We start from the raw sequence: 10,670 nt of genomic DNA on the forward strand, positions 1-10,670 counted from the left end.
TTTCGGAGATATGATTTTTTGAAAATAAAAACTGAGTTTTTCGACGCGCAAAAACGGGAAAATGACGAAATTGGCAAAAAATCAACTTTTTCCACTAAAACTGCGATAACTTTAAAATTTCAGCAATGACCTATAGATGTTATGGTACCAAAAGTTGCGTCTTTCAATTAAAAAAATTTTGATACCCAAACATCTATAGGTCATCGCTGAAATTTTAGGTAGGTCACCCTAATGGCCAAACAAAAAAAAAAATACGGGTCTAATTATATTGGCCAAGGAACCGCCAGTAAAAAATTTGAGCCCGATCGGAGAACTTTTTTTCGGTTTAGGCTCTTTTGAAATGGAATTGCTGAATAAATAGAGGTGTTATTAAAAATAAATAAAGGATTTTAATTTAAATCACATTGAAATCAAAATTCAAGGAACACCAAATTATAATTAAAATGATTATAATTATGAAAACATAGATTTTATGACTGTTTAAAAAAATCCCCAGGATTCGGGAAATCCTCGGGATTAAAAAAATATGTTTTTCTTTTCCCGGAAAATTGAACGCTCTACAAAGTTCTTTAAATTATTTTAATTTGAAAACAATATTCTTTGAGAAAAATGTTTGGGTGTACTCTATTTAACATAACCATAATAAAAAGACTTTGTAGGTTTTGCATTCTTTTAGTTTAAAAGAACATCATGCCAATACAAATGACAATTAAATTAGTATTTTTTATTAGCCAAAAATAAATAAAATGCTAAGCAAAATAATATATATTTGCCCAGAAATTAAATCAAAGGCAAAACTTCGTATAATCGAGTTGAACTGTATTAATTTTCCAAGAGCAAAGGGAGGATTTTAAACATTAAATATGTTTGTAAAGGCCAAAGAAAGTTAATGTACAGACTTGTTAAATTTGATCCTTTTTTATAAATTAATTAGAGTTTTTAATATCTCAATATTTAAAAGGATAAAAATAGCATTGATAATTTAAGTAAAAGAAATTACCTTATACTTACTTTCAGCGATGGAATAATCATCATCATAAGAAAATCATTTGGTGTTCATCAAGAGAAAAAATCCGAAGGGAGCATGCTCTCCTCTCTCGCGCACGAAAGATCGGTATAAGGAATCTAAAAAAATCATCATCTTGATTATTCGGTGGAATATCTTTTTCACTACTACTCTTGCAAGTGTAACATCACACGTCGAAAAATGACCTGTCACATTTTGTAGATGGGCAATGTGTGTAAACGAAGTGAAATAAATATTAAGGTGGTGCTGACAAGGAAATTCACAAAAAAATCATCAGCAGATTGATTTTTTTTTTTCGAATTTCGGGAGTGATTTTCTTTTGCGTGACTCTCCTCCTCTCTCTTTCGCGTTTGATATTTATTCATATTAAAATAGAGAGAAGCTTTAAGTCTTAGAGGAAAATATTTTTCATTAGAGCAAATAGAACTATTTGAACAATCACTGACTCTCTTTCATCTCTTCTCCCCGACAGGTGTTCACCCGGCTGGCCTGCCGCCGTCGTCGTCGTCCGCAACCATGGAGGCCCAGACGGCCCTGGTGCTCACGATCCAGCTGATCGCGCTGTTCTCGATTGCCGGCGCCCTGCTGCTCTACCTGCTGTGCAAGGTCCGCGGCGGCACCCGGAACGATGGCCACGGTCCCGCCCAGATGGGGTCGATCCTGGTGACGTGCGCCGACACCGCACTGGGACTACAGGTTCGGTTTTGGGTTCCTTTTGAGGAGTACTGAAAGAATAACTGTAATTTCTCTTTCGTAGATTTGCACCTTTTTCGCTAGCAAAGGCCACCGGGTGTTTGCCGGCATGAAGGATCCCGTGGAGTCCTTGCCGGCCAAGCTGCTCAAGGGTTGGATGAAGATGCGCGAGAACTCGGACACGCCCGTGCCCGGCTCGGTGGTGCCGCTGCGGATCGACGTGACCCGGGAGGACATCCTGCGGGAGGCCGCGGAAGCGATGGGCATCCACCTGAACGCGGGCGAGCGGGGAATTCTGGCCGTGATCAACACCGCGGGTTCGGTGTACCGCGGCCGGATCGATTCGCAGGACTCGCTGCAGTGGGAGAACATGTTCAAGAACAACGTGATGGGCTGCCTGCGGACGGCCCGGGCCTTCATTGGACTGCTGAGGCCAACCCGGGGCAGGTTGATTCTGCTGGGGTCGGGCAACGAGGACGACGGGCTGACGGTTTTCACGGCCACCCGGAACGCGGTGCAGGGCTGTGCGGACGCCCTGCGCAAGGAGCTGAAGCCGTACGGAGTGAGTGTGGTCACGCTGGACTCGCGCGGAGTTCCGGCCGAGGCGCTGTTCAAGGCACCGATACCGTACAGTGAGTGGAACTATATTGTTTTCAATCGTCCCAAATTCTAACCTTAAATCTCATTTCCCCAGCCATCTCCGACGAGGAAGGCGTCCCCACGCAGTACAGTGCCGACGTGTTGACCAGCTCCGCCCTGGGCGTGATCGAGCGCGCCATGTATGATACCCGGCCGAGCGAGTCGTATTGCCTGTCGGTGCCGAATGCCAAGTTCCAGGTGAAGCTGCCCTGCCGGTCGTCCTTCAAGATCACCGGCAGTGGCAGTGGCAGCAGCACGCCGCCCAAGCAGGAATCGAAACCGATCCAGAACGTCTAGAAGAGAGCTTTTCCGGGCTTGTCCCCCCCTTCAATGCGAACAAAATTTGCGAGAGAGAGATTTCAAAAAGTGCCTTTTTTATTACTATTTTCCAACAAAACCCGTTATTATAATTATGTTTTTGATGATTACAATCGCGGATGGATGCTGCGTGACTTAGTTTTACTGAAATTTAAACACGTGCGAGCATACGAAGTGCAACGGCTTTGTATAAAATATTCATCGTGAAACGATGACTGGAACATATGATTTCCAATTTAGCTGTTGGTGAGTTGTGTGTGGTGCGAATGCTTTTCGTAAGAAAATGAGAACAAATGCTACACAAAATTGCGGCTTCTGTACTGTAAAGTTTTGTTTTTAAGTCTTACCGATTGTCCCTTTATGTGTAAAATAATGAGAGAATAAAAAACGAATTATTACTTCTATTAAAGGGCATGTCTTTTTATTGCGTTGTGGTTAATTATTTTATTAGTCGACTTGTTATTTGGGTAATTCTATACCAACTCACACGAAATCGGGAAAAGTTGCCCCACCCCCTCTTCGATTTGCGTAAAATCCCTAATTCTCGTGACGGAGGGACGGTAAGACCCCTTCGCTACGCCTCTACGGCTGTTTTTTTCTACTGAATGTCCAATTTGCTCTATAGTTCGAACTCCCACCACCGTTGACCGGATGGCGTTTCAGCTTCATCGCTCGACCGCTGCAATGCTAGTGGCGCCGCTATCCATTTTATTTACAAGCTGTCAAAAAATCAAATCATAACATTGCGTTTTGTTTACAAAAGTGAGCCAGATTGTGAAATTCTTCACAGAAAACAATTAAATTGCCAAAATGAGCAGTGACGAAAAGGACACCGACGATGAAACCTGGAACAAGATTCAGGTGAGAGAATTTTCCGATTCAATGGTTCCATTCCGGAATGTAATTTAATTAATTCCTCAATTTACAGGCAAAGCGCGACGAGCACAAGGCAATGGTGGAACAGGAAACCAACCCCAGTCGGAAGAAGCTCCGGTCCTGGCTGAACAACACCTTCCGGGTGAAGATGTCCGACGGGAGGATTCTGATTGGGATGTTCGTTTGCACAGATGCGGACGCGAACGTGATTCTGGGGCTGACCAGCGAGTACACGGAACAGGGCGGAGAGGAGCGGATTCTCGGGTTGGTCATGATTCCAGGGCGGTACATCGTTTCGATCGAAGTCGAGGACAATTCGGTTGCTGCTGCTAGTTAAGACAGACTGGGGGTTGGTTTATGTAGCTTTATTTATTGATGTATTTCCTAATAACTGTACAGGGCGCGCGAAATAAACATGTAAAACAAGTCCTTATTGATCCACAAAACACTACTTTTGTTGCTGCTGCTCGTTCAGCGGTTCGTATCCTTTTGCCATCTTTGCTTTAAACTGCTCGAACGTTCGCTTCCGGTCAAAGTGCTTGACCCACTGGCCGGGGCACCCTTTTTCGTACAGTTTCCGGAGCGCTACGCACTGCTTCGGTTCCGGCTGGCCCGACGTCGAGCTGTGCATGGGCGCGTGCTGCTCCAAACAGGCCCAGTACTCGTCCCGGGCGGTCCAACACGCGGCACGGGTTTCCTTGTCCGGGAAGGTCATCTCTTCGATGGCAGTGGCGGTGAATTTCACTCAAAAATACGGCAAACGAAACTTTTGGGTTTTTCTTATGTCATCAGCGGCGAGTTGAAGGATTTTTGTTTATCACGCGTGTGCGGTGCGAGAAATGTCAGATTTGGGAGGATGGTTCGTGTGCAGTTGAGAAGGTTGGCTTGATGTTGAGATTTAGCCGAGATTTGAACCAATAGATGGTTGCAAAACTGATCGCATGGAGCGCTGCAAGCGAAAAAATAAATTCTTTAATTTATTATTACTATTTATTTTTAATGTTTGTGATTTGCAACAGATCACGGGTTTGTTTTCAAGTGGTCCCGAGTGTCATTTGTAAACAATTCCGTTTTTCGATCGGTTCTCGACCAATTTATGAGTTCAAATTCAAAAATGCTTTGAATTGGATCCTAAAACTAAACTAAAATTTGGGATATTATTTTTGTGGTCTGGTTGAGCGTTTTGGCAGAATGCATTACTATCAGGGTTGCCACAAATACAGATTTATCTGTATTTTACAGATTTTTGAGGTGATGAGGTCATACAGAATCTGTATATAAAGAAATACAGATTTTAAGAAAAACATACAGATATACAGATTTTCCCGATTTTTTATTAAAATTAAATAATTTTAATTCTTTCAATATTTTTTTCAATTGCTGGATGAGCCCAAACATTAAATTTTAGATTTTATATTATTTTTATGCATTAAAAAACAATAAAGAATATTTTGTTTTTTGAAAAATTGTTTAAAAATGTCAATACAGATTCCAAATACAGATTTTCATCCCCCTGATACAGATATACAGATTTTTGACCCTCAAAAATACAGAATCAAATGTGGCAACCCTGATTACTATGAATACAAAGAGACGAGTTGTTCCTTCAAATTCCGCTGCATATTTTTCACAACGATAAAGCTTATTTTTCTGAGTACAATGGCCCTTTGCACGACCGCAAAGGATTAAGAATGAAATTTTAACTCAATTTTTAAAAATTAACTTCGTGATCTTCTACTTGACATGTCCGCAGTTCTTTTCTAAAGGACCATAGTTGATCGATCGAAAAAAATTGTCTTGTCAATTTTTTTTTTTGCGTTCAAATGAAAAAAAAGTAATCAGAAATGGATTTTAATCGTGTTTTTTTACCGATGTACATACAAATAGACAGGTGGCTCTAGGACCCTGCTATACACTTTTTTTTCGTTCCAACCACAGCAGATAAACATTTTCCTAAGATGATTACGGGATCGTAGCGAGAGGTTCGGCCTAGGCGCCGGTTCCAGCGAGACGGCTATCTCGGTGGTCGAGCTGCACGAGATGTTAAATAATGTGGCTGTCCCCTTTGAGCTTCTGCCAGGTTCCGGAGCGGATGACGGTCTCCAGACAGTTGTTGGATCCGCCATTTGCTTCAACAACTCGTCTTTATCAGCTTCGAGACCAGTACGGAGAAAGTGCGGCCATTAATCCCGTTAAGGCCGGGCAGAACCAACACGGCATTCTGCTGAAGAAGGCGAAAGAAGTCCTGGTCCTTCCGAACGCTTCCGCCACACGTCACAAGCACAATACCCGGTGATGCCTTACTAGCCGAATATGTTAGGCCAATACCCCATGGGTGGAGGCTAGGGAGGCAGGAATTTCCTTCATACGTGTTATTTCAGTGTAGTTGTAGTTGTTTACGCAAGCTTGTTCACAAACAAAATTCATAACAAAACTACGTCGGCACTGGAGGTGGAACTCGCCATGGTCAAGTTGCACATCAGCAAGATGAAGTCTGAAGTGTCCGGAAGCTTTTATGAAGTCGATGCGCGAGGCAGAGAACAAGAAACGAACCCTGGAGGAAAACGTGGACGCCCTGCAGGAAGAACTCCAAACTGAAGGCCACCGTGAAGGTCTCCGTTGTAAAGGCAGGGGCTGGAGGCTGCCTTCAAAAGCAGTAGTCGGCACTTCGTGATAAGAATTTGGAGAAATAGGAAGTCATTAACGACACCCGGAAACCAATCAATAAATCAATAAACCACACCTCTTTTCAGCACGTTTTCAGCACGAACCAGAAGCTATTCATTTCCCGCCAGTAGATGAACGCCAACTGCCAAAAATCTGCGCCAGGAGGCCGGCAGGGAAACTGCAGCGACTGACTAAGCTTACAGACGGGCTAGTTGATTTAGGCACTGACCACGTTGGCCGTTTATGGGATAATTACGGCGAATAACGTCATGATTCGAAATCCGGACACTTAGTACCATATTATTTTTGTTATAGCTGGCAAAAAATCATGTAATAAGTTGGAAATGTAGAAATATCATCAGGATTTAGTATAAATAGTCAGTTTTAAGAGAATGCATGCAAAATATGGCTTTTCTAACAATTTTTCATCAGAATTTGAAATTAAAAATGACTTGTTGTGCTTCGAATCCCGGACACTGTTAAAAGCTGATTCGAAATCCGGACACTTTTGCTTCGAATTCCGGACACTCGATTTTGCTTATGTATCGCACAAATTTGGACTGAAATGTTAGTGAATGGCATTCTTTAGGTCTCAAATAAGCTGTTAACATCAAAACAATCGATAGTTTATATAAAAAATGGCTAGAATTTAAGAAAATCAAAAACATAAATTTCTGCTTAGCCTTCCCGGTGTTTCGGACGCCTATGAAATATTTCCGTTGAAATGTTTCGCATTTTTGGTAAACTTATAATTTTATTTTATTTAATTGTTTTGGCATTAACTACAGCGTCCAAACAAACTTTAAATGAAAGTTGATTTTAGAGTTCATCAAATAACACAGTTTTGACATTCATAATGCGAACTTATATCCAAATAATTGATAAAACAAGTTGAAGTGTCCGGGTTTCGAAGCGTCCGGGAATTCGAATCATGACGTTATCACTGAACCGATTGAGTCCCCGTGGAAGACGACGTTACAGCCCGAGCTATCTCCGACGAAAGTCACCCCGGCTTTGGAGCGAGTAGACCAGCTCAACGAGCCACCGTCTGTGGTAGCTCCGACTGTGGATTCTATTTAGAAGGAATACCCGAAACCGGCGATGGGTACATTTCGAAGAATGACTAAATGTATCTCCCCAAGCTTTCCATCTTTCCCGAAGGTGACGAGAACCCGGCCGAGTTTCCCGTGCGGAGATGTTCCTGGGGTCCGTAGAGAATCTCGAAGATGGCGACCTCGTAGTAAAGTGTGCACAGCTGAAGCATGGTCTTGCGCAGGTTCTCATCGGCGCCGCCACCGCAACGAAAAGTAATGGTAGAATGCGCAGGTTGACGTTTCTGGGAGTTTTGAGAGAAAAGCCTGCGGGGAGTTGTATGATTACTTTGCCAACACCATGTCCGTGTACTTGAGGTTGATTGATACATCGACCACTTTAGATCAGTTTCAAACTAGGGTGTGTGTCTTAGATAGTTTTTTTTCTGCTGTAGTTTGCTGTGGTGCACTTTGTTGGGGAGCTTTTCACAACTTGCACGAATGTCTAAAAATCTCAGAAATCCGCAATAAATTTTATCATTTCACACTTTTTCAAAGTGAAAAGTTTGCAGCGGGATGCATGCCTTAGTATTCCATGTTTCGCGGAGAAAAATGGGGGATTATCCTGCTTGCACAGCACACAATTTCTCAACACCCGGTTCCAGTCTGCTAAATTCCGGATTACTCTTTGTTATATTCGATCAAAAACGCATACCAAAACAAAATTAAGTGACAGTTGCAAATGACGTTTAGAAACGTGACAGCCCACACTGATAAAAATTACCATTATTTATTGCCGATTGCAGCGATTTTTAAACAATCGGGCAAGTTGTGGAAAGCTCTATAAAAAAGTGCACACCTCAAACTACAGCAGAAAAAAAACCATCTAAGACACACACTCTAGTTTGAAACTGTTCTGAAGTGGACGAAAGCATAAAAGCTCAGTCGAGACTCGCACCACTATAGACGAGCCAGGAAGTGCCCTCAAGTCCTCCGGATCCAGCGCGGAAACGGAATCGCAATCATACTTTCCGACGCTGCGCAAGAAGGATCAGCGAAGAAAACTTTATTTATTGTATGTGTTTTTACTATTTAAAAAAAATATATACTATTTTGACAATAAATTTTATTTATGCTTGCACAATGAAATAATTCAATTAAATAATGAAGAAAATACTAAATATTTAACACACATGAATTCCAATGGAAATCCATGTGAATCGCACTACAAATTCATTGCATATCCCAGACGGAAAAGGGGGGCGTGTGTCTGGCGTTTGTCTTGGGCATTGCGCCAGATTTCTGGCGGATTTTCCCCCAGATTTTTCCCAGATTTCTGCCAGTAATTCTGGCGAATATGACACAAACCGGTCGGGCGCGGTCAACCGATTGAACCGATTAAATCGGTTATGCGGTTTGACAGATGGATTCGACCAGATTTTCGCCAGATATGACGGACGACCTGCGCCCGATTTCGGGCAAAATATCTGGGGGAAATTCAGGCGCATTTCGAGGACCACTTCTTCTTCTTCTTAGTTTTTATATCGGATTTTTGAAGTTATGTTTACTGTGTTTTTAAATAATGAAACAAAACAACAAATAAAGGGCATTTTATTGACAAAAATATAAAAAAGTACAAATTCTGAAATACACAATATAAAGCTTCGATTTTACACAAGGTCACCAGATGGGCTAGGACCACAAGTTCTTATTGAACAGTGCTCTAGGTCCTAATCACCCGGCGAACCCATCGTCAGCCGGTGATAAATTCGTTTCGCCTCTGCCAAATCTTCTCACCGGTGCCACACGGTGCCAGCGCGTAGTCGCTTGCTCGGTAGGTTCGACAGATTTTGATCCAAATGTGATCCGGGCACGTTCAACAGTCGTGGTACTCGTCGGTTTTTGATCCTGTCGCCGTACGTTTAGTCTTCCGTCTTGCCTTCACTGTGGACGCGTTTTTGTAGAAGTGCTTTTTTGAGCTTATCTGTTAGGAGGGAAAAGCAGGGTTAGTATCGTTTTAAGGGTATTCCAATGTGTTCCGACCTGAAGAAGAGCCCAGCGTGGTCGCTTTTTTGCATGACGGAGGAGGTGGTCGCGAACCGGATGCCGCAGCGGTCGTAGATCCGCTAGACATTGCTGCAGCTGCGGCCGCGGAACTTTCCGCGGCACCGTCGTTTGCTTGGGCGGGACCTTGCGCTTCAGGATGTCCTCCACCTTCAGTTGGCCCAGGCTGCGATATCGTGTGTCGTGGTGGGACGGGGCAACGGCCGAAGTGGCCACCATCGTGGCCCAGGCACCGGACGGGACTGTGAGTGGAACGTCAGAATACTCTGCTCGGCGTTGTACGCAAAAGTGTCCGAAAAGTGGGGGTGCGTCTGGTACAGATGGGACTGCTTGCTGGAACTGGCTTCCGACTGATGATGATGGGCGGCGGCGTGGTGGTGATGGTGATCCGGTTGATTAGTGGGAATCGCTGAATTTTAGATTGCGTTCAGCAGAATGTTTCCGTTGTTTGGCGTGGCGATAGCTCCGGGGATGCTCGTGGGTTGCTGTTGCTTGTTTGTGGCCAACGACTCCAGGTGGATCGTGCTGGCTGACATCTGCTGGTTTGTGTGGTGCAGCGCTGCGGGTCGAGCTAGTCAACAGCCCGAGTTGAGGTTCTTCACGTGAGGACCGGCCGCACCGCCAATAATGAACACTTCCGGTAGCTTCTGCTCAGAATCTCCGAAACCATCACGATGCTGAGATCGTTGGATGCCATCATGCCGGAAATGCGCGAAGAAACTAGCTGGTTCTTGAGCACGTCTCGCAGGAGGAATGCTCCGTAAGCAAAGTACACCTTCCGCAGCAGGACACGTAAGCATTTGTATCGCACCGACGGTCCTGTCGAAGAACTGTACCCCTCGTACAGAACAGAGAACAAGTTCCGGAAGAATTCGTCCGCCAGTTCGCGCTCCTCCATGAGGCACACAATCCGTGCGTCTCGAGTGGCGTTCGGAGGTCGCGTAGATTGACACAACCCGTTCGGACGGCGGCGGCACTTGGCTCACCGGTTTTGCTCGAAAGAGACGCGGCAGTGCGTGATTGTGTTTTCGCTGCATGGTCCACGTCGTTCTGGTGTGCTCGTTGATCCGCTGCATCGAGTGAAATCAATCGTGTAGGTGCGTCCGAGGGTGCTCAATCTGATCTCGTTCTCCGAGTTGAGGTAAGCGGCCTCGATCATGCGGGAGTCAATCGACATACACGGATGCCAAACGCCCCGATGTTCCACTGTCACTGAACGGCGTCTTGGACCTTGGGTTCATTCTAGTAGGGAATCTACCGCAAAATGCCATCCGTTGGCAGGCGTGGCATTAGTCGCCGATCAAGCACGTGATTTCGTACAGTTCCGAAGGACTTCGCGGCACGAGTTCGACGTC

The 10,670-nt window shown here is 44.4% G+C and overlaps 4 protein-coding genes across 7 annotated transcripts in view; 2 read left to right on the forward strand and 2 right to left on the reverse strand.

Annotated features, from left to right (window-relative positions):
• The window catches only part of LOC6051464 (NADPH-dependent 1-acyldihydroxyacetone phosphate reductase), an 85,501-nt gene extending 82,415 nt beyond the window's left edge, over window positions 1-3,086 (forward strand). For all 4 annotated transcript variants that reach the window (XM_038262682.1, XM_038262681.1, XM_038262684.1 and 1 more), the window contains exons 3-5: window positions 1,500-1,723; window positions 1,785-2,352; window positions 2,415-3,086. In XM_038262682.1, the coding sequence (XP_038118610.1) occupies window positions 1,544-1,723; window positions 1,785-2,352; window positions 2,415-2,656 (990 nt within the window). In that variant the 5' untranslated portion in view covers window positions 1,500-1,543 and the 3' untranslated portion in view covers window positions 2,657-3,086. The remainder of the gene's footprint in view (window positions 1-1,499; window positions 1,724-1,784; window positions 2,353-2,414) is intronic.
• A 312-nt stretch (window positions 3,087-3,398) lies between these two features.
• On the forward strand, window positions 3,399-3,999 carry LOC6051463 (N-alpha-acetyltransferase 38, NatC auxiliary subunit). The gene is made up of 2 exons (XM_001867866.2): window positions 3,399-3,538; window positions 3,606-3,999. Exons 1-2 carry the CDS (start codon window positions 3,488-3,490, stop codon window positions 3,888-3,890), a joined length of 336 nt encoding a protein of 111 aa, XP_001867901.1. The 5' UTR covers window positions 3,399-3,487; the 3' UTR covers window positions 3,891-3,999.
• LOC6051462 (cytochrome c oxidase assembly factor 6 homolog) lies at window positions 3,912-4,400 on the reverse strand. The gene has a single exon (XM_001867865.2). It carries the CDS (start codon window positions 4,266-4,268, stop codon window positions 4,002-4,004), a length of 267 nt encoding a protein of 88 aa, XP_001867900.2. The 5' UTR covers window positions 4,269-4,400; the 3' UTR covers window positions 3,912-4,001.
• A 4,101-nt stretch (window positions 4,401-8,501) lies between these two features.
• On the reverse strand, window positions 8,502-9,873 carry LOC6048031. Its single transcript, XM_038265889.1, has 2 exons — window positions 9,295-9,873; window positions 8,502-9,235 (listed from the first exon to the last, which is right to left on the reverse strand). The coding sequence occupies exons 1-2, from the start codon at window positions 9,532-9,534 to the stop codon at window positions 9,128-9,130; spliced, it is 348 nt and encodes a 115-aa protein (XP_038121817.1). The 5' UTR covers window positions 9,535-9,873; the 3' UTR covers window positions 8,502-9,127.
• Window positions 9,874-10,670: the final 797 nt, after the last annotated feature.

The sequence above is a fragment of the Culex quinquefasciatus genome, chromosome 3 (genome assembly GCF_015732765.1).
Source record: "Culex quinquefasciatus strain JHB chromosome 3, VPISU_Cqui_1.0_pri_paternal, whole genome shotgun sequence".
Lineage (NCBI taxonomy): Eukaryota > Metazoa > Arthropoda > Insecta > Diptera > Culicidae > Culex > Culex quinquefasciatus.